General features: G+C 37.5%; 1 protein-coding gene across 1 annotated transcript in view; it reads left to right on the forward strand.

Moving 5' to 3' along the window:
• The window catches only part of LOC107597466 (protein furry homolog-like), a 96,496-nt gene that overhangs the window by 38,477 nt on the left and 33,989 nt on the right, over positions 1-24,030 (forward strand). The window contains exons 3-29 of the mRNA XM_016288538.1: positions 1,629-1,682; positions 5,016-5,155; positions 5,352-5,448; positions 5,612-5,691; positions 6,369-6,449; positions 7,239-7,407; positions 9,637-9,729; positions 11,124-11,222; positions 11,626-11,727; positions 13,198-13,242; positions 15,001-15,104; positions 15,330-15,438; positions 15,651-15,737; positions 15,855-16,026; positions 16,545-16,677; positions 16,819-16,926; positions 17,661-17,900; positions 18,468-18,540; positions 18,712-18,803; positions 19,400-19,572; positions 20,531-20,691; positions 20,790-20,900; positions 20,989-21,143; positions 21,236-21,335; positions 22,391-22,559; positions 23,308-23,576; positions 23,816-23,956. Of these exons, the coding sequence (XP_016144024.1) occupies positions 1,629-1,682; positions 5,016-5,155; positions 5,352-5,448; positions 5,612-5,691; positions 6,369-6,449; positions 7,239-7,407; positions 9,637-9,729; positions 11,124-11,222; positions 11,626-11,727; positions 13,198-13,242; positions 15,001-15,104; positions 15,330-15,438; positions 15,651-15,737; positions 15,855-16,026; positions 16,545-16,677; positions 16,819-16,926; positions 17,661-17,900; positions 18,468-18,540; positions 18,712-18,803; positions 19,400-19,572; positions 20,531-20,691; positions 20,790-20,900; positions 20,989-21,143; positions 21,236-21,335; positions 22,391-22,559; positions 23,308-23,576; positions 23,816-23,956 (3,357 nt within the window). The remainder of the gene's footprint in view (positions 1-1,628; positions 1,683-5,015; positions 5,156-5,351; positions 5,449-5,611; positions 5,692-6,368; positions 6,450-7,238; positions 7,408-9,636; positions 9,730-11,123; positions 11,223-11,625; positions 11,728-13,197; positions 13,243-15,000; positions 15,105-15,329; positions 15,439-15,650; positions 15,738-15,854; positions 16,027-16,544; positions 16,678-16,818; positions 16,927-17,660; positions 17,901-18,467; positions 18,541-18,711; positions 18,804-19,399; positions 19,573-20,530; positions 20,692-20,789; positions 20,901-20,988; positions 21,144-21,235; positions 21,336-22,390; positions 22,560-23,307; positions 23,577-23,815; positions 23,957-24,030) is intronic.

The following is a 24,030-nucleotide window of genomic DNA, read 5'->3' on the forward strand; positions in this document are numbered from 1 at the left end:
CATACACTTTAAGTACTTCTTCATATACCACAGCAAAAACTATAGTCTGAGAAAGTTCAAACATGATTAAAGGCAAGTGAATAGTCAGTTAAAAAAAAAAAGACAAAAGAAAGAAATACACAATTTACAAGCATAGATATTATAAACAGTAGTATTCAGATACAGACATTTTATAAATAAGGGTAAAATAACACTACATAGTGTTCACTGTATAAATTTAATTTAGATTAATCTTTGTTATAGCTGTTTTGTTGTTTGATTAACATTAGTGACATTCAGCAGCACGTGTTTATAGGCTGCTGTCCTTTTAAATCTGACTGTACGGATCCAGTATAATGATACACATCCGATTTCTTTCTCAGCTGTTTACATTCATTTAAAACATAACCGACTGCATTTACGAGAATGATCGTCGAGACGGGTACTATTGACATAATTCTGTGTGTATGTGTCTGTTCAAACATGAGGAGATGCGAAAGACGAATCAACTCGGTCTGAAACGCATCTCTCTGTGTGTGCGCACGCTTTGCACGTGTGCGGCAGAACTGAAGATACGCTGTGCGAGATGCGGCTTGTGTGCGCTTCAGGTGTGAGTCAGACAGCAAGACGAGACGGCAAAGAGTTGTTTTCTGCAACTTACTGCACTTAACTCTTTTTAACGTCAAGCAATTCTCTGCTATATGCGTCGAACTAAAACTTTGACCTTTTGCAACTTTTTGATTTAAGTAGCCTATTATTAAAATGATTCAGATATCGCACACCCTTGCGATATGCATATTGCGATATGTACATTTTCGATAATTTCGATATATCGTGCAGCCCTAGTTTGTTCAAGTGTAAACCAGATATCAGAGCATTCAAATTGTCTTCATGCCATTAACCAGGAGTCCTTGAGTCATTTTACAGTCTGCATTAACTACAACATTACTCAGTAAAAATGGACTGAAGAGAGATTCAGTTTCTCAATTTTTCTCAAGATTCAGGGTAATTCTTCACTTAAATGACTCACATTAGGGTATTAATTCACATTATTAATCCAAAGTCATTCACAGTTGTATAACTATTTCTCAAATCGTCTGTTATGCTGATCTGCTTTTTATTCAGATTAATTTTATTTATAATTTATAACTGAGTATATATTGAATAGTGTTCAATTGTGTGTAAATGTACTGGATACATTTACATTTATGATGTCTATTTATAAATGAAAGAATGCATTGAAAGTCACTGTCAAACTTGTATGATCTATAATGAAATATAATATTTTATGAATGCCACTACACTACCGTTCAAAAGTTTGGGTTCAGTAAGATTTTTTTTTTTTATATAATAAATTCATTTTATTTAGCAAGGATGAATTAAATTGATTAAAAGTGACAGCAATGACATTTATGAGGTTACAAACGATTTCCGTTTTTAAACAAATGCTGTTCTTTTGAAATCACTATTCATTAAAGAATACTGAAAAAAGTATGTTTCCACAAAACTGTTTGCTTTAAGTTCATCTTTAAATATGAAATATGAAAATAAGTATCTTAATTTCAATATCAGTACTTTTACCTGTTAAACAGTTTTTGATGATCCATCTATCATTTATTAATTTACACTATGTATCCTTGTTCTTTCAGGAGAAGCCCCTTTCCCGCTCACTGCAAAGAGGAGAAGATGCACAATTTGATCAGGTTAGTATATGTGTGTCTTATTTCATAATTTAATAATTATAAATGCGTGTAGTATATCTCTTTCCCATCCTGCTTTTCGGTCCTCTTCTCTCTTTCTCTCACTCTCCATCACTCATTTCTGAGTAGCGCAGAACTTTTCACAGCAGAGCTGCAGCAAAATGCTTTGTTTAGCAAAACGCGAAGCAAATGAGACATCATCCTGCAATGGATCCAGTCAGTGCCATTAGGCTTGTGTGTGAGAAAGAATGAGCCAGTGAGAATGTGCTCTGTATGCAGAAAATCACAGCAATTTGTGTCTGTGTGTCTCTATGCTTTTTAGTGAACAGAGTTTTGGTGTGTGTGTGTGTGTGTGTGCGCACTGGACATTGCCAGGAGCAGAATCGCTGTGTCATCCGCAGCAGTAGATCAGCACATGCTGCTGCGAGTGTATGTGTGTGTGTGTGTGTGTGTGTGTGAATATATCAGTTCAGGGTGTTGGAGTGTGTCTGACAAGTGCCATGAGGGCCGGAAGAGCAGTTACATAACTCTCCTTAACCACATACATCATCCTATCCCACACTCACCTGATGCAGGCCTCATATACAGTAGGGTCTAAAAGTCTGGGAATCAGTTTTGAAATAAACTAAACTTTTTTTCCCCAAAGTTCTGGGACTTTGAAGCTTTTTTTAAACAAAGAAACATTATGACTTAAATTGAATAATGTATTTCAGATTTTAAATCACTAATGTTAATTTGTGAGCATGTGACTCTTTGTACAGAGGGTCAGATGTTCTTTTTTCCATTGAAGCTCACTCTGCTCTTTGGGATAGACTCAGATCATGCTGGAGAATGTGATGATCAGGTTTGATCAGGTTTGATTTGCTTGGGATGTTCCTCATTAGTAAGTTCTTTCACATCTGCTAAACAGTGTTGTTTTAGTATTTATATACTATTATAGTATTCAGTTTTCCTTTTTAAATTTTAGTAATTTTATGTAAGCTTATAATTTTTTTATTAGGTTTTTTTTATTTCTATTTAGCTTTATTTAATTTTTGTTTTAGCTGTAGTAATTATAGTCCAACTTATTTTCAGTTAGTTGCCAAGACAACATTAAGATTAAGTTGTTGGGGGAAGTCGTGGCCTAATGATTAGAGAGTCGGACTCCTAACCCAAGGTTGCGGGTTCGAGTCTCGTACCGGCAGGGATTGTAGGTGGGGGGAGTGAATGTACAGCGCTCTCTTCCACCTTCAATACCACGACTGAGGTGCCCTTGAGCAAGGCACCGAACCCCCAACTGCTCCCCGGGCGCCGCAGCAAAAAATGGCTGCCCACTGCTCCGGGTGTGTGTTCACGGTGTGTGTATTCACTGCTGTGTGTGTGCACTTTGGATGGGATAAATGCAGAGCACTAAATCTGAGTATGGGTCACCATACTTGGCCACATGTCACGTCAATTATGTTTGAGTATAAGAATTTCATATAATGTTTATAGTTTATTTAGCTTTATTTCAATTAATGGAAACCCATTTTTTATAGTTTTAGTTAATGATAACAACACTGCTGCTAAATTAATAAATGTAAATGTTTGTTACAGATGTGAGGAATTTATGCAGCTCGAGTGCAAAATAAAGAAAGAAATTTAAAGCAAACTAAATATTACAACATTATGAAATTCATCATGGAATTTTTTCATTCAACTGTTTCACTCAAATTGTTATGATATAAGATGGAATGAAAAATTTATTCAATTAGAAAATGTAAAATAGAAGAATTTGCATTAATGGTCTCCAGACTTTTGGATCCCAGTGTACTTCTGAACATCTCACTTTATTAACAAGCACACTCTCACTCTGCGCATTAGTCTTTTATTTTTATTTATTTATTTATTTTTTCACAATGCTGGCACGCACACACTGATTTGGCTTTTGGATTTGCCTGTGCCGAATCTCAGGAACTGCATGTTCAGTCGTGACGTGTTGTGACCGCAAAGAGATCAGCTCTGCTGAATCACACCACAGTGAACTATACTATCCCTCACTCACTCATCAGCATACATACACATCTACTCTACTGCCATAGCTCAGTGTGTGTGTGTGTGTGAGAGAGAGAGATGATTGGTGCTGGGTTACTGCAGTGAAAGGTTGAGTAACCACTGGAAGTATCATCCTACACCCATCCTGCCCTCACAACAGGACAGATCAATACCTGACTGCACTCAAAATTGCTGCCATCTCTCTCGCGTCCCTTACCTTGTCTTTCCATTTTCATCCATTTGTATATTGTTCTCTCTTTAGATCTTTCTCTTCAATCAACTTGACAATGTTTTTTACTCATTAGGTTTTACAGACAAAATAAAATGGCTTTCAAAATTAGAGTCTGTGCTGCAAATAACCGATATTTCAGAGGTGGAGAACGTTTGTACATTTTAATGGAAGTTTTTTTTTTCCTCTTTGAAATAACATGCGCTGATGAATCATGCACAGCAACCCCACCGCCATTTAGTATTTCAGTTTATTTGTTTTATTTATTATCATTCTGTATCCAAGTTAAACAGATTCAGATCTAAATAACATTTAGAACGTTTGTACATTTTAATGGAAGTTTTTTTTTTCCTCTTTGAAATAACATGCGCTGATGAATCATGCACAGCAACCCCACCGCCATTTAGTATTTCAGTTTATTTGTTTTTATTTATTATCATTCTGTATCCAAGTTAAACAGATTCAGATCTAAATAACATTTCAATTAAATATGACAAGATTTAAAAAAATTAACATATTGCATGGATGATTCATTCGTTAAAAGATCAATAACATGCATTTTATGCCTTTAATAGATAAATTAATTAATATTTGTGACCCTGGACCACAAAGCCAGTCATAAGGGTTAATTTTTTTAAATTGAGGTTTATACATCACATGAAAGCTGAATAAATAAGCTTTCCATTGATGTATGGTTTGACAATATTTGGCCGAGATAAAACTATTTGAAAATCTGGAATCTGAGTGTGCAAAAAAATCTAAATGCTAAGAAAATCGCCTTTAAAGTTGTCCAAATGAAGTCCTTAGCAATGCATATTACTAATCAAAAATTAAGTTTTGATATATTTACGGTAGGAAATATCTTCATGGAACATGATCTTTACTTAATATCCTAATGATTTTTGGCATAAAAGAAAAATCGATAATTTTGACCCATACAATGTTTTTTTGGCTATTGCTAAAAATATACCCCAGCGACTTAAGACTGATTTTGTGGTTCAGGGTCACATTTAGTAAATATTTTATTTCATGTTTTGTTTAACCCACATGAAGAGTGTGTCATTGAGCTGTATTATTGTGTTTGTGTGTTACAGTTAATAAGCTCTATGAGCTCCATAGCAGAACACTGTTTGCCTTCACTGTTGCGGACGTTGTTTGACTGGTACAGAAGACAGAGCGGGACAGAAGACGAGTCGTACGAGTACAGACCTCGCTCCAGCACCAAGTCCAAAGGGTAGGCAAATATACATCTTGCACATAGTACACATCATTGTATGTTTCTCTTTTTCTCTGCTGTCTCTGCTTTTCTTTAGCAAGAGCTTCAACAGATGCATATGATGTGCCTCTTTCTTGTGACGTTTTATTTGGAGTTAATAAAACGTGCTTTTATTCTAACTTGTGAATCCTGTACTTTTGATCTCTTTCTTTAGAGATGAACAGCACCGAGATAAAGACTTCCTACTGGAGCGAAGGGACTTAGCCATAGACTTCATTTTTTGTTTAGTTTCAGTGGAAGTTTTGAAACAGGTGAGGTTTGTGTGTTTCATTGCTTAGGTGTGGTGTCTCAGAAGTCAGAGATAGGTGTGTTGTGGCATTAACATGCATAGACTTGCTAACAGTATATCAAGGATCCTGAAGTAAAACAGTGACCCTTACATCAGGGTTGATGTTGATGAAATGTTTTTCGTAGATTCCCCTTCATCCCGTGCCAGACGCCTTAGTACAAGATGTCCTTAACCTGGCATTCAAGCACTTTAAACACAAAGAGGGGTGAGTCTGCATACGCAAACACACACTTTTCTATGCAAATTCTACAGATGTACCCTGGACAAATGCAAACCTAATGTGAGACACACAAGTGTGTGATTTCTGAAACTACCTAGAATTAAATTGCATCATGTACATTACATAATTTTCTATGTATATACACTGTTGTTCAAAAGTTTGGGGTAGGTCACCAAGGCTGCATTTATTTAATCAAAAATACAGTAAAACTATTTTGAAATATTATTACAATTTGAAATAACTGTTTTCTGTTTTAATATTTTGAAATATAATGTATTCCTGTGTTCATAAAGCTACATTTTCAGCAGCCATTACTCCAGGCTTCAGTGGCACATGATCCTTCAGAAATCACTCTAATATGATGATTTGCTACTCGAGAAACATTTATAATTATCACAAAACTGTTGTGCCATTTTTGTGGAAACTAGGTTACTTTTTTCAGAATTCTTTAATGACTAGAAAGTTCAATGGAACAGCATTTATTTTATGCATTCGATTTTATGCATTCAATTCAATTCATTCTTGCTGAATAAAGTAAAATGTTACTGACCCCAAACTTAACAGCTTAAATGTAATTTTGTAATTAATGGAATACAAACCAATATTTTCTTGATTCTGTGTAGAATGGCTTGTCTTACTGATTGTCATGGTGTGTTTGACAGGTACTCAGGCCCCAACACTGGTAATGTGCACATCATCGCTGACCTCTACGCTGAGGTCATCGGCGTTCTCGCCCAATCCAAGTGAGTTCAAATCCATCCCAAAACCACAAGGAGCTTACAGTGTACCTTTTGTGGTCTGTTGCACATTAAAAAAATTCAGTTAGAAATTTAACAAAGAAAGGATGAAGGATGAAGTTGATGCTAGCACATCATTCAGATCTCCCATCAGAGTTAACAAAGCCCCCAAACCCCTCTCATTCTGTCAAACTAACTTGCCTAGAGCTAAATACAGATGATTTGTACAGTCTTCGGACGCTTTTAATGTTACTGTAATTCTCTGCTCTCCACACGCCAAGACTCTCTCACAGCTACATGAAACTGTCCAAGCTATAATGTAATTTAGCCCTGTGCTGTAATAGTCAGGGCCTGAAATTGATTTACCACAGTGCTCAACCTCCCCTCCAGTTCATGATTTCCTGTGCAGAGCCACTTTGTCCCGAGGACAGTGTTTGAAAAGGCCGTTTTACATAATATGATAAAGGCATGATGCGCTGACTGTGGTCCTTGCTTGTTTGGATCAGATGGTTTCCATTGCTGTAACAAGCTTTTGCTTTTGGGTTTTGTTTTTACTTAAGGGAAACTCTTGAACTTTTTACAAAAAAAATTTTAAATATGGCCCACAGACAGTAACAAGCCAGTTTTTTCACCCTGTTATGTGATGTTAAGTTTTGGTTGAAGGCTCCTACACACATTTGTTGAGCACTTGATAGAAACTTGACACTGAATTTTCATCAGCTATTGTGCGAATAGACTAGACACCGAATTCCAAAATTTTAATTAATTTCTCTTTAATTATGTGTTTGTGTGCAGGTTCCAGGCAGTGCGTAAGAAGTTCATCACAGAGCTGAAGGAACTGAGGCTGAAGGAGCAAAGTCCTCATGTGGTGCAGAGCATCATCAGCCTCATCATGGGCATGAAGTTCTTCAGAGTCAAAATGTACCCCGTTGAGGACTTTGAGGCTTCTTTCCAGTTCATGCAGGTCGAGACGCATGCAAACACAGACATGTACTGTACATGTAAAGGTTGTCTTCAAAGGTTTCTGTCATCATTCACACACCTGCATGCTGTTCCAAACCTGTAAGACTCACTCATCTTCATAGATTTTACATTACATTTTTTGACACGTTAAAAAGTTCATGAAGACATTGTAAAAGATATCCATATGAATTGGGCGGTTTAATCCACGTCTTCTGATGAGACATGCTAAATTTATGATGAACAGATTTAATTCAGGCTTTTATTTGCATATAAATACTGATCAACGCACATACATACAGCATCTCAAATATGGTCAACAATAGCTCAAGACTTTCAATGAAGGGTCAGAAATTTCCCATATATTTTATAAAAAATATTTTCATTTGTGTTTTGAAGATGAATGAAAGTCATATGGGTTCATAACAACATGAGGGTGAGTAATTGATGACCATTTCAATTTTGGGTGAACTAACCCTTTCAGTTTGGACACTAAAGATGTTTTAGTGTTACATGGTACATCTCATGAACGGAGTATAAATATATTTATTTTCTAAAATCTATTACATTTGTTAAATCGACTGTTATCTAGCATAAAAGAGGGCTTGACCTTCTCAACAATTAAACAATTAATATCCCACAACAGCGACGTAAATTTCACATAATCTCTTGAATAGATATTTAGTTATTTGTAGAAAGAAAAATATATTTTTTATATATATACTAACTTTTTGATGACCAACTTTGAGGCTTCTTTCCAGTTCATGCAGGTCGAGACGCATGCAAACACAGACATGTACTGTACATGTAAAGGTTGTCTTCAAAGGTTTCTGTCATCATTCACACACCTGCATGCTGTTCCAAACCTGTAAGACTCACTCATCTTCATAGATTTTACATTACATTTTTTGACACGTTAAAAAGTTCATGAAGACATTGTAAAAGATATCCATATGAATTGGGCGGTTTAATCCACGTCTTCTGATGAGACATGCTAAATTTATGATGAACAGATTTAATTCAGGCTTTTATTTGCATATAAATACTGATCAACGCACATACATACAGCATCTCAAATATGGTCAACAATAGCTCAAGACTTTCAATGAAGGGTCAGAAATTTCCCATATATTTTATAAAAAATATTTTCATTTGTGTTTTGAAGATGAATGAAAGTCATATGGGTTCATAACAACATGAGGGTGAGTAATTGATGACCATTTCAATTTTGGGTGAACTAACCCTTTCAGTTTGGACACTAAAGATGTTTTAGTGTTACATGGTACATCTCATGAACGGAGTATAAATATATTTATTTTCTAAAATCTATTACATTTGTTAAATCGACTGTTATCTAGCATAAAAGAGGGCTTGACCTTCTCAACAATTAAACAATTAATATCCCACAACAGCGACGTAAATTTCACATAATCTCTTGAATAGATATTTAGTTATTTGTAGAAAGAAAAATATATTTTTTATATATATACTAACTTTTTGATGACCAAAAACATAACATTTCCCAGTGTCCCAAAGACGTGTCCCAATTTTTGCTAACAGATTTGTACAAATTGCACAAATTGTGAATTGCATGCAAAATAAACAAAAAACTGAATGATTTGTTTAAAATTGTGTTTGCTTATTCTGAGTTAAGCAAAGTTATCCACCTTTTTTAAATTACAAATTTAAATTATAATAAAGAAATACTGTAAATATTGTTTTCAACATTTCAGGCCCTATTTTGTTCCGTTTGGGTGGAAAGTGCCACATTATCACTGTCAATACATTTTGAGTCTCGTCTACTCTATTGTCGTTCAGACAGTACTTCTTTTGTTTTATTTGCGAGCTCTCTGTAGTCATGCCTCATAAAATCTCTTGAGTAACAGTCTCAATGTGTTAGCCCTACCTTTGCCAACAGGACTGTGTGGAGCAATTCCTTTACATTAGCCAGTTATAGGCAGTGACGTCCTGCACTCAATATGTGCTTCACTTAACAAGCACTGTAATCCAGAGATTTTTACTGAGCCAATAGCTGCAAAGCGATGCTGTATTTTATTGTAGACCTCATATTTCTCCAACTACCATGTGGGAGTGTGTACTCCTTACAAAAGGACTTAATAGTGGTGCATCCTTTTCAGTTACTAGAACTACATTTATGAGTTTCTCTCAAATGTTTATTGTGCAGATTTGCATTAATTAAATGTTTTGTTTTGTGCGTCTGTTGGTGAAGCAGGAATGTGCTCAGTATTTCCTGGAGGTGAAGGACAAAGATATCAAACATGCACTGGCTGGCCTGTTTGTTGAGATCCTCATCCCTGTAGCTGCTGTAAGTACCGCAGAGCTCTCCATTTGTTTAAAGGGGTCCTATTATGCTCTTTTACAAAGTCTTGTTTTTGTTTTTGGGGTGTACTAGAACAGGCTCTCATACTAGGTTGTTCGAAAAACACATTATTTTTCACATATTTTACGTTATTATAACACCTCTCTCCCCAGCCTGGCATGAACGGCTCAAATAGTTCCTGTATCAAATGAAGGCCCGCCTTCTGAAATACGAAATGTGCTGTGATTGGTTAGCTGGGCCAGTGTGTGTTGTGATTTGCAGCACTCGGTGCCTGGTCGGGAAATGTCATGCCTTTACCATAGCTGCCTGCGAGCTTCAGTGTAAATATTGTGTCAAAATCAAATCAATTTGAGCACAATTTAAACCCGGATGATTGTAACCACTCTAAGTTTGTCTACCTTGGGAAAGCTAGCGTGTCTCTGACATAGTGATAACACTCGTTGCCTTCTCTAGTGCTGCTCAACCAGGTCTCGTCCTATTCGTCGATATTTGTGATATCACAAATCCCGGAAAATATCCATTTTAGTCCAAATGAGTCGTTCGTTGTAGTTTTTGAAAAGTGATTTCTGTTAAATAAAATATCTCCTTTTGAATTGGACTTTGAGCTTTGTAACTTTGCAGATCTTTTTTATGCTCAAACAGCAACATTACAGATTAACTAAAAGCATAATAGGACCCCTTTAAATTATATAACATCATTCCTATGAGCCAAATTTCACATGCATACTGCAGAAATGTAATGCATTCTGACTAAATTGCCACATTGCTCCATCAACTCTGATTTAAATGAGTGTAATTTCACAATATGGCAACACAGAACATTACACAACTTTCCATTAATTCAAATCAGAATATGTGCGATCTGTAAACACTCTCCAGTCCCTTTGTTTTTCCATTTGCACCATAACTGATTTTTAATGTCACAGTATAATGTCACTGATTTTAAAGCATAATTAGTACTTCGAGAAGTTCATGCTGTGTTTAAACCCTAAAATTGAGCTGGTTGTGTGTCTGATGGAGTTGAATCAGAGCGACGATAGAGCAAGAGTTGTGACTTTCAAAAAAACTGCACCTTGTCTTTAACCAATCACACACCGATTCAAATACAGATTGGCTCTTTGAAACAGTGTGTTTGTATTCAGATCATTTGACAGAGGCTCAGTGACTCTTGTGCAGAGTTCATGATGGTACATGTCTTGTCAAGTGGTTTGAGGTGGAGGTTGTGGAATGAGTTGCTACAGAAACACAATTGAAATGTATTTCATTTGGCATTGACAAGATGAATAGCTTGAGTGATTTGTGTGCTGTTGTGCTCCGAGCGGGTGTAGCTCAGCCTCAGCATGAGGATTCATATGTTTGTGCTTGTGTGCTTTTGGAAGGCGGTGAAGAATGAAGTGAATGTGCCCTGCCTGAAGAACTTCGTAGAGATGCTCTACCAGACAACCTTTGACCTCAGCTCAAGAAAGAAGCACTCACTGGTACAGTCCTTTTCTGCTTTGATACATACTTTCCCACAATCTCTGTAGCCTAGATCATTCTGCCACCCAGAAGGCTGACATTTTTTTGTCGAACACAAAAAGTTTAGCTGATTCTATCTGTGGCCCTTTTCCGTGCAGTTGCAAAGCATTGAAGCTTTAAAAAGTACCATAAAACTATCATGAAAGTGGGCCATAAGAGTTTTGCGTTTGTATTTCAAATCTTTTATTGTCTGCTCTGTCAGTAGTATTGAGTGAGAAATAGTTGTTATTCACTGTAAATCTGTCCTAGCTCTCCATGTCAGGTGCATGAGAGAAGTTGTGATGTCCAATTTGTGAATCAGCATGTTAATTTTTTCTTGTTTGATATATTTTCAGAGTTTTCTGTGTCTGTCTCTCTCCCCAGGCATTGTATCCCTTGGTCACATGTCTGCTGTGTGTTAGTCAAAAGCAGTTCTTCCTCAATAACTGGCACATCTTCCTTCAGAACTGCCTTTCCCACTTAAAGGTAACATTTTCTAACAGTGGAATGAATACAGAGTGTTTAATTCAGATTGGTGATATTCTTTGGGGGGGGGAAACCCCGCTAGAGCTGACAGTTTCACAGAGATTGCACCATAGAAAATGCAGCTTACAAGTAGCTGTAAAAAGTAGCTACAAATCCTACATTTCTATCAAATGTGGTTTGGGCACTGCAAAAACCAAACAAAATAAAATGTGCTGTTGATACATATAGATTCTGAAGCCTGGAGGCAGGTTTGGTGATTCAATATAAAAATTCATTCTGTTTGTGGGTTGGTTCACTTACATAATTTTGGAGAAAGGTGTGGTGTGTTAGACAACTTCTGAAAAATGCTTCTTGCTTATGTTGTTCAGTTAATTATACCCATGTCATCCAGTCTTTCTCAATCATATCTCAAAACCGTGTGTGTTTGTGCTTGTCCACGTTCTTTTTCATTGTCGCTGGTTCAGCTACAAGGATGTGATCATTTTTTAGTTTCCTAACTTCCCTTCCACAATGATTGAGTTTTCCTCCAATCTATGCAACTTTATCATATGAATCTTCAGGATTGATCCGAGATGCTTTGATTTGGTGGTGGTGATTTTATGAATGAGTAATCAAACTCTATGTAACTCCCTGCAGTACCGATTAAATCCTTTACTCACTTTTCGTTAACCTAGATCAGGACTGGATCAGAATTGGACTGTAGTGTGGATCTTACTCCAAATCCACTTTAGGCTGCTTCTTACATTTCTCAAAAAGGCATGTGAACGATTCAGGATCAGAAGTGAAGTTTTCCTCAGTGGTCTGTTAGCCAATTGAGCCCAGGTTTATGGGATTTGTAGTCTCAGTGGTGGATAATTTCTCTCCTAATTGATCCATGGATCCCCTTTACAATTCTGCTTGTCTGTCTGCTCCCCTGTCTGTTCTAACCCTGCTGTAGTTGGTCTTCCCTGGCCAACAGACTTTAGTCAGAGTGGACGTCATATTTTATTTGAATCCTTGTAATATGTAGCGTCTAATCTGACTATATTCTTCACAATCACTCTTGCTTGTAATCACCCATTTGCATGCACTAATCCTGCCTCCCATTTTTGTTTTTATTTCATTTTATTTCGATCCTGCTATTTGTCTTCTCACCCATCAGAAACTCTTCATCTTCATCAGCACATCACCTATATATGAATTCAATTTAAAATGAGCTTCTTAGAAGCTTTTGTCTAATGGGACATTTTCATTCCTTAAGGAGGTATAGATAAATGTTGAAATACTTGTGTTGATTCTGTAGGGAATCTGACACTGAAGTATTAAATCCCATGCACCCTGCTCTTTGTTTTGCATGTTGCTGTAGCACAAAGCTTTTTGTTCTTAAGTTTGTCTCTTGTTCTTTTTCTAACCTGCATGTCTTCCCCATCACCATCACCCTCTGTCCTTTGTCATCTTTTTTTGTTTCCCCTGCACGTTTATTGGCTCCAGATGCCGTCAAACAACAGCATCCGTAAGCAGATTGAGACCCTGCAGGTGAGTTACCATGGTTAACCACAAGGGAGCTCAGAGGTCATGTGATTGACCTGTGTTCCACATGGGCTTTTTGAGACTCCTGACTCTTTTGCCTGTCCATAGAGGAAACAATGCTAAATAGCTTTATTACTTTCCTGCTGTCCTCAAGAATTCACACAGGAAAACCACCCAGTTCAAGGAGTCATTGATAAAGATGTAGACTAGTCACCATTTAGGGCGTCAGGAATGTATTATCTGAGGCGGCATTAATTCAGGCCACAACTGGCGTGCTAAAAAAGTATTTTGTATTACTATACATTTCCAAAAATATGTAAGTGAAAATATAGAATTAATTATTATTATTAGTAGTATTTCGTAAAATTTTGTGCTAATTATTAAAGTGATTGACTATCTAGCCTAGTGATTTAATTTTATCCTGCAAGGGGACCAGGTTCAACTCTTGGCCAAAATTTTAATATTGCAAGCAAATTTGCAGCAAAGTTTGACAGCTGTGCACTTCTGGAAAATTATGGAAATTATGGATTTATATTATGACAATCAGTTTGAATGTCCATGATGCTGCAGATCACAGTCTTTCTCTGTAGAAGTTTGCAAGTTTATTGCGTTTATAGTGGTTTGTTTTGAATTTACAACTATTTGAAATGTACCTGCAGACTCATTAGGCCAGAGTGGAAAAACATATTGCTGATAATTCAATAAAGAAATGGCATCCTTGTTGATGGAAGACACTAAGGAGTCCTCACTGTACTAGTGCTCTCATACTTACTGAGAGCACTTCTCATTCTCTTTCTAGCTTGTACTTATTTGAACAATGTCTAAGAACTTGGTATTACAACCACTTCTTGTGTCTGTTTGCCTCTCTTAAGAAGAATCGCTTTATGTATCCCCCAATTGTAAGTCGCTTTGGATAAAAGCGTCTGCTAAATGACTAAATGTAAATGTAAATGTACTGTATGTAGTTGATGTTCACTGCAAACCATGCAATCATATCGCCCCCTATGGTGAGTGTTGATCATTACACCCTGCTTAATGCTCTTTACTGCAGTCTGATTAGCTGTGTGTGGGAGAGAGAGACAGAGTAGCAGAAACAGTGAGGAGACAACTGCTTAGTCAGTGATTCGATTTGGATGAGCCATGATGTGTTAATCACGGATTCATTAGCAGAGTTTTTATGAATCCCTCTTTCATCATCGATTGCTTCTGCTGAGCAGCTGATTTATGAGATATCTCTGTGCATCAATGCAGTTAAAGCAGAAATTACAGCTCTTATTGGCTTGTAAATGGAGTCCAGTGCATCATATTCCTATTGCTATTGAGCTATTGATCATCACCCATCATAATACAGATGAAGCAGCAGCTCTTTATGAATGAATCTGGCATATTTTCTAGGCTGGGTTAATTCATGAATTTTTGTTTTTGGAGGTCATTTCGACTCACTTGGGGGTTTTTAAGACCCTGATTTCTGTAAAGCCACTTTAAAGCAATGTGTTTGTAAAAATCCACAATAAGGATTTTTTTAATTTAAGATTTTTCACTGCCACTTGCCCTTTCACTGGCCCCACTGGTCTCACATAAATAACTATAAATCAGCAGTAAATACATCACCAGAGTTGCTTGATGTTATTAAGTCCATTACACCCTATAAAAATTACAGTTCCAAAATTACAAAAATGTACTTTATGGAAATAAATGCTTTTTTTCTAGGGCTCATGTCATGAGTACTTGTTGTCTGAGCATTTTTTGTTTCTTTCTTTTTAGAACAAAGATCCCAAAATGTCTCGTGTTGCACTGGAGTCTCTTTACCGTCTGCTCTGGGTTTATATCATCAGGATCAAGTGTGAGAGCAACACAACCACACAGAGGTGGGACACACAATCATACAGATTTACAAAAATCTCTTGAGTTTATACCAGTTGCATACACTAGGAATACATTCACTCGATACTAACCCTAACCACAAACATACCGTTATTTGAGAAGGTAAACCTCTCAAAGATACATACAAATATATGCAAATTGTCAGATTCTTGTAGACCATTCTTGTTCATATGTATATAACATCTCACATTATCTCTCTTCCCTCACAGTCGTCTCCTCAGTATTGTAACAGCACTTTTCCCAAAGGGCTCTCGCAGCGTGGTGCCCAGGGACACACCCCTCAACATCTTTGTTAAGATCATTCAGTTTATTGCTCAGGTAAAAACATTACCTTTATTAACATTAAATAAAAACTTCTTTTTTTTTTTCATTTTGTCCCAATCCCAAAGATAGCTATCCACTTTACCATCTACTCTCTTATTATTTTATAATAAAGTTCAAATTAACAACATGAACATTTGGGAGAGTGGTTTTAATTTATCGCATTGGTTTTCTTTGGTTTGTGGCACATTTTTTTCCCCTCTCTAAAGGAACGGCTGGACTTTGCCATGAAAGAGATCATCTATGACCTGCTGTGTGTGGGCAAGTCCCACAAGACTTTCACCATTAATCCAGAGGTGTGTGAAGACATTCACATAATGTACCAGACATTAAAAAATTTGATGGCATCTCTGGATGGATAAAAAGATAAACATAGAAACGAATTATCTCTCCCTTATCTGTCTCTCTGTCAGAGGATGAATATTGGTCTGCGGGCCTTCCTGGTAATAGCCGACAGCTTACAACAGAAGGACGGCGAGCCGCCCATGCCCACTACAGGCGTCATCTTACCCTCAGGCAACACGCTGCGGGTCAAAAAGATCTTCCTCAACACCACCCTCACAGACGAGGAAGCCAAGGTCATCGGTATGGACCCTTACAGTTCCTACACAGCTCTCCAAAAAGAACATATTCCTGAGTTCAGCCTTTCCCGACCCTAAAGCATTTGGTCATATTCGATTATGGTGATTCGGTGATTTTTCACGTAATTGTGATTCCTGGAGCATGTGCTGTCCTCATTGAGCTTTCAACATAAATAAAGTTGTGACTTTCTGCCAAGTCCTTTTTTGTGTTTTTAAGTAAGAAAATTACTTTGGGATTGTAATTGTGGTCCATTCCTTTTTTTTATCTGTGTGGACCTTAGTCAGAATTTCCTCATATACTTAAATTTGACTTCATATTTTTAATAGTTTGTTTTGCTTTTCCAGTGAAACACATTAGATGTCCATTTGTTCAGATAGTGGTGTATTTATCTGGCCTCATTGTTTAGAGATCGAGGAAATGCCTCTGTATGTAGTCTTTTGTAACATCTTTCCTTTCTTGTACTAGATTTTGTGTGTGAGCTAAGCTGTTCTCTTTCTGTGTGTGTTTGTCTGTCTGTGTAGGCATGTCTCTGTATTACCCTCAGGTTAGGAAGGCCCTAGACAACATCCTCAGGCATCTGGATAAAGAGGTGGGACGATCCATGAGCATGACCAACGTTCAGATGTCCAACAAAGAGCCAGAGGACATGATCACGTGAGTTTCTTGAGATTTTATTTTCATAAATATGATATAAGACTTTTGAACTTTTAAAATGGTATGAAAGTGGTGGTGGTGTTGTTGTTGTTGTTTATTTGGCTTTCATCATGTTTAATATATGTTTGTGTTCTGCTGTAGTGGGGAGCGTAAACCGAAGATTGATCTGTTCCGGACATGTGTAGCTGCTATTCCCAGACTAATACCAGATGGCATGAGCAGACAAGATCTCATCGAGCTACTGGCAAAGTAATGACCTGTGACCCTCATGTCAACCCTCATTCATCACCACAAGAAAACTCCAGCCATTCTCCAATTCACTAGTTCTGTTGTTGGAGAACAATTATATTTATTCCTACTGACCATTCACTTCAGTGGATTCAAATGTCATGGTTTGATTCTGATTCAGAAGCTGTCAAATTGATTCAGTATTGATTGTTTTTTAAAAATTTCAGTTTAAATGTCAACAGGCCAGTTATCACATTTTAGTTATTACATAATGTCCTGCTACAGTGCATGATTGCTACAGTGCATTGTGAGTTGTCCGGGTTCACTTTTTCATGTTTGCATATTTCCAAAATGTTTGGTCTTTATAGTTTGTTATATAAAGCTAATTGCCTGTAACACAACAATTTGGAATGAGAATTTTCAACACACAGTAACTCAAAGGTCTTCTCATACAAAGTGTTTACTTTAGGGGTGTGAGTCAAACAGAAAAATCACACTTATTCTGAAAAGTACCCATAGACTAATTTTACTTGTTAATTTCCATGTATTCATGACTTCCTGTACAGCAACCACAATCTGAGTCAGACTTCCTGTGAAGTCGTAATGACATGTTGTCAGAACTCGTATGTCACTGTTACCCGCTTGACCTCTCTGTGGTTCTGGTGACGCATGATGCTGTTATGAAGATGATGATGCATAGCATTTATTTGTTGCATTCTGTAAACAATGACTCTTTCTTTCTCCCACCCGTCCAGACTGACCATCCATATGGATGAGGAGCTGCGTGGTCTGGCGTTCACCACTCTGCAGGCTCTGATGGTGGACTTCCCAGACTGGAGAGAGGATGTGTTGTCTGGTTTTGTGTATTTCATTGTAAGGGAGGTGACTGACGTTCACCCCACACTACTGGACAACGCTGTCAAGATGCTGCTGCAGCTCATCATACAGTGGAGACAGGCGGTACAGAGCAACAACCGCAGCCATGATTCACAGGTGCACACACACAACTTAAAGTTTTTATAGTATATAATACAGTGGTTCTTAATCCTGGTCCTGGGGACCCCCTGCTTTGCATCTTTTGAATGTCTCCCTTATCTGACATACTCAAATCAGGTGTGCTAAATAAGGCAGACATGCAAAATGTGCAGAGGGGGGTCCCCAGGACCAGCATTAAGAACCACTGTTATGATATGATGTAATATAATATAACATATAACACAACAACATAATATATACACTACTGTTTAAAAGTTTGGGGTCAGTAAATTATTTTTTTTAATTAATACTTTCTTTCAGCAAGGATGCATTATATTGATCAAAAGTGCCAGTAAAGACTTTTATATATTATGTTTTAATGCTGTTCTTTTGAACTGATTATCAAAAACACAGGGATGAATGTACTGCATCTCGATTTATTAAAATGTGAATATAAGAAATAAAGTTTCTATGCGGAATTACAAAATTGGGGAATTTTTTTTACAATTATTTATTTTTTGCAGGGTTTCTGCAGGTCCAATATATATATATGTTATTATATTGTGTGTAATTGCATTTTAACCCAGTGGTGTGTCTTACAGAGAGCTGTTGGAGGAATTAAACCCCATCATTAAAGAGGCACTTGAGAGAAGGCCAGAGGTGAGTTGACCACAGTTTGACACTTGACCCTGTCAAGGAATCCATGCCTGTGAGGACTCATGGATAAATGTTCCACTAGATCATTTAAATGCAAGCTTTTTGTCTATCTATTCATAATACAGATGCAGATCTAAACAAATTATTGATCCTTGTGTTTTTTTGTTTCTGCAGAACATGAAGCGACGCCGGCGTCGTGACATTCTCAGAGTCCAGCTGGTCCGGATTTTTGAGCTACTGGCCGATTCTGGAGTCATCAGTCAGATGTAAGTCTCACACACTCACAACATGTACACTACTGTTCAAAAGTTTGGGGGTCAGTAAAAATGTATCACAGTTTACAAAAATAAATAAAGCAAAGTGTTTTCAACATTGATAGTAATAAGAAATTTTGAGCACCAAATCAGCATATTAGAGTGATTTCTGAAGGATCATGTGACACTGAAGACTGGAGTAATGGCTGCTGAAAATTCAGCTTTCCATCACAGGAATAAATTACAATTTAAAATATAAAACATTTATTTTAAACTGTGAAAATATTTAACAAATGACATTTATTTTGGTCAAATTAATGTAGCCTTGGTGAGCATAAGACAAGTATTTCCACACTCTGACTAGTTTATTTGATTTAAATTTTATGTCCAACATGCATCACAGAAGATGTGATGCATGTTTTTTTTCTTCTGAAAGTCATGAACACTTCCATTGCATTTCAGATGTTGTATTATGTTTAACAGTATTCTATTACGAAAATGAGTGAATTTGAAAAAGAAAAAAAAAATTCTCCTGTTGCCAAGGCTAATTTCATAGCTAGCAACTTAGGTATCCTAAACAGTAACATGTTTATGTATTGTCCGTGCAGTGCAAGTGGTGGTTTGGACGGGGAGTCTCACTCTCTGAACAGCACTCTGCTGGAATATGTGGATCTCACCCGACAGCTTCTGGAGGCTGAGAACGACAAAGATTCAGACACACTGAGAGACATCCGCTCACACTTCAGTGCCCTAGTGGCCAACATCATACAGAATGTACCAGGTACACACCCACAGGGCCTTTTCACAGAAACTAATATTGTGTTAAAGTGCCCCTATTATGCCATTTTTAGGGTTCCTAATATTATTTTGGGAGTCTCCTACAATGTTTACATGCATGCAAGGTCAAAAAACACTTTCGTTTATGCATTTAATATGCATTTAATATCACCTCATTTTCCAATGATTCTCAAATGATTCATTCGAAGTACCTCTGAGATTCAGTCTCTCTAAAACCCTCCTTTCTGTGAGCCTACTTCTGCTCTGATTGGTCAGATGGCCCAGTCTGTTGTGATTGGTCTACCGCGTACAGCGCGTGTCAGAAACGATACCATAGTTCCATATTTTGAACGCTCGATAGAAAATATAAACATCTATTATTTCTCATACTTACAGGTTGTGATTCAGTGGAGCCAGCTGGTCCAAATAAACTGGGTACTGAGCCATCTTTCAAGAGCAAGCATTTTGTGAATCTCGCGTTGAACTCCTCGAGATTAGAGAAGCAGTCATCAGTAAAATGGCAGGAACACAAAAAAGATTGGGGTTGTACTGTTGTGGTACAGTGGGAAAAATTAATTTTCACCACTGTTTCTTTGCAGCCTCATTTTCCGGAAGTGAAAATAAAACAAATTCACAGCATAGGACACAGCGTCTTCTCGACATGGCAGGAATTATGCAAATATGTTACCCCGTGACGTGTAGCCATCACGGAAGTGGAATTCGAATTACTGACGACTCGTTTAGGCTGTTCAGAGTCAATTCTTTCTTTTGGGAGACAATAACTTTATTTATCGTGCTTTGCAGATAATTTACATTCACATACAGCTACGTCACATGCTGCATGAAAGGCAATATTCAAAATGGCATAATAGGGGCACTTTAATAGCCATTGGTTCACTAATCCGTAAATTCACTAATCTGTTATTTAACTTCCAACTGATCTCATGATTGTTTTTCTGCAGTACATCAGAGGAGGAGTATATTCCCTCAGCAGTCACTGAGACATAGTTTGTTCATGCTCTTCAGTCATTGGGCTGGACCCTTCAGCATCATGTTCACACCACTGGACCGATACAGTGACCGCAACATGCAGATCAACAGACACCAGTACTGTGCACTGAAGGTACCATCTCACAAAACACACATTTGCATTTGCAGTCGCCACAGATTTCACTATCACTATCATAGAGTGAATGTGGTATATGATGCGTGTCTGCTCAGGCCATGTCTGCGGTGCTGTGTTGTGGTCCGGTAGCTGATAACGTTGGCCTATCCTCTGATGGGTATCTATATAAGTGGCTGGACAATATTCTAGACTCTCAAGACCGCAAGGTAAATACACTTTACTCATTTGCGCACGTTAGCATTACCAGCTAATCAACTGTTATGAACTGTCACATGCATGCATGTTTGTGCTCAGGTGCATCGGTTGGGTTGTGAGGCAGTGATGTTGTTATTGGAGCTGAATCCAGACCAGAGCAATCTGATGTTCTGGGCGGTGGATCGCTGCTACACTGGCTCACGCAGAGTCGCTGCAGGCTGTTTCAGAGCCATCGCCAATGTCTTTCACAACAGGTACGTACTACAACGTTCTTGTGGTAAATGTGATTGAATTTGTGTCAATAATTCAGGTAAAATTAATACTGTGTGTTTGTTGTCTCTTGCAGGGATTACCAGTTTGACACTGTGGTTCTGCTGAATCTCATCCTGTTTAAAGCTGCAGACTCTTCCAGAGACATCTATGAGGTCGCCATGCAGCTACTGCAGGTCAGTAGAGATTCTTAAGCTTTTTCTGTCAAAGGACACCAAGAGTGGACAATTGGGTAAATAAAATCATATTGGGATTATTTTGCCATATGATAACCTCCATAAATATATCATAATGTATGTTTACAGTAAGACAGTATTACTACTAAAGTAGTATATTGACCTCATTTGTATAATTTTATAATTATTATTAAGTCACCTTTATTTTTTTTTATAGCACTTTATGCAATACCGATTGTGCCAAAGCAGCTTTGCCAACACAAATCAATTCTGCTGCAAAGCAGCTCTAAAAAGAGGACAATAGTAAACAGTCAGTTTTCAGTTAAAGTCAGTTCATCGTTGATTCAGTGATGTCATCATCCAGCTCAGTTCAGTTCTCTTCCAATAGTGTCTGTGCAGTCATGTTGATAATATTGCCAAATATTAAGTCTCCCCAACTAAGCAAGCCAAAAAGCGACAATGGCAAGGAAGGAACCCAAACTCCATCGGTGGCAGAATGGAGAAAAAACCTTGGGAGAACCCAAGCAGTTCTCCTCTGGCCAGGCGAACCAACATTATTATTATTATTGTTGTATAGAGTCATATTGAATGGGTTCCATAAAACAACTGTGTGAATGTAGCCTGAGATAAATGAAATGAAGAGTCTTTTTTTTTTACTTAAAAAAATATATATTTTATTTGTGTTAAAAATATAATATTTCATTGTTTATGGGTTTAAATCATGTTACCCTGCGCACAAGCATAACAAACGTGGCGCTCTTAAAAAATTGAAATCGCAATTTTTTTAATGAGAAAATTTGCAGAAAAAATAAGATTTGTTTCCCTAAATCATTCAGCCCTTAGTAGGTTTTCATTTTGCAACCTGTCAAATTAACAGAAAATATTTAATTTGGTTGTCATGAATATATCCCCAAATTCCATCATAACTGATAAGCCCAGTTTCCTCACACCTACTTGTGCTTCAAAAAAATGTAAGAGTTTAAATTGAAATTAAGTGTGATGAGCACAGTAATTTGTACCAAATCGTAATGTTTGTGCATGTGTTTATATATTAGATGCTGGAGCCCAAACTGTTCCGTTACGCCCATAAACTGGAGATCCAGCGTACTGACGGGGTCTTGACTCCAGCCTCTCCCCTCCCTCACCTGTACTCAGTGTCCTACTACCAGCTCAGTGAAGAACTGGCACGGACCTACCCTGAACTCACCCTTCCTATCTTCTCAGGTACATACACAAACCCGCATAAATATAATGCTCAGTAAATCTAACATTTGGTAATAACTTTTCCCTCCTGCATAAACAACTTAAAAAAATATATATTTTATTTTTGTTAAAAATATAATATTTCATTGTTTATGGGTTTAAATCATGTTACCCTGCGCACAAGCATAACAAACGTGGCGCTCTTAAAAAATTGAAATCACAATTTTTTTAATGAGAAAATTTGCAGAAAAAATAAGATTTGTTTCCCTAAATCATTCAGCCCTTAGTAGTTTTTCATTTTGCAACCTGTCAAATTAACAGAAAATACATGAATATATCCCCAAATTCCATCATAACTGATAAGCCCAGTTTCCTCACACCTACTTGTGCTTCAAAAAAATGTAAGAGTTTAAATTGAAATTAAGTGTGATGAGCACAGTAATTTGTACCAAATCATAATGTTTGTGCATGTGTTTATATATTAGATGCTGGAGCCCAAACTGTTCCGTTACGCCCATAAACTGGAGATCCAGCGTACTGACGGGGTCTTGACTCCAGCCTCTCCCCTCCCTCACCTGTACTCAGTGTCCTACTACCAGCTCAGTGAAGAACTGGCACGGACCTACCCTGAACTCACCCTTCCTATCTTCTCAGGTACATACACAAACCCGCATAAATATAATGCTCAGTAAATCTAACATTTGGTAATAACTTTTCCCTCCTGCATAAACACTGTGTTTGTAATGAGATTCCATGTTATTTTACTCAGAGGTGAGTCAGAGAATCCAGACAGCGCACCCTGGTGGCCGGCAGGTGATGCTGCATTACCTCCTACCTTGGATGAACAATGTGGAGCTGGTGGACTTCAAGCCTTCAGCTCAACGTCAAGAGGAACCTTCGTCGACGGAGGAAGAGGAGGATGCCCATGAGAGAGAGATGATGATGGTGAACAGCCGTCGCTGGCTGAGAGGAGAGGGCTGGGGTTCACCACATGCCACTACCATGATCCTCAACAACCTCATGTTCATGACTGCAAAGGTAAAGGCACACATGCTACATGTCAACTATGTGCAGACCATGGTACAGGTCTGAATATCTATAGTGAATATACAGTACGTTTCTATAGCAGACAATTTTTCTTTAATTTTTCCTTTTACATTTAAGTATAGTTTTATTTTATTTTGTATAAATATATTATTTTAACACATTCACTAATATTTATACCCATGTTTTCAAGGTGATCATTGCATGAATGTTCATATGGTCTGATTTTACAGTATGGTGATGAATTTGCATGGTCAGAGATTGAGAACGTCTGGACCACTTTAGCTGACAGCTGGCCAAAAAATCTAAAGATCATCCTTCACTTCCTTATCAGCATGTCTGGAGTCAACAGTGAACCAAGTCTCCTGCCTTATGTGAGTGATGCCTGTCTTGGCCAGATACTCAATCCTTAAGCAGATGGACTGAACTTGAGACTTCGACCATGTTA

This window comes from Sinocyclocheilus grahami, unplaced genomic scaffold (genome assembly GCF_001515645.1).
Source record: "Sinocyclocheilus grahami isolate Dianchi unplaced genomic scaffold, SAMN03320097.WGS_v1.1 scaffold232.1, whole genome shotgun sequence".
NCBI classification, from domain to species: domain Eukaryota; kingdom Metazoa; phylum Chordata; class Actinopteri; order Cypriniformes; family Cyprinidae; genus Sinocyclocheilus; species Sinocyclocheilus grahami.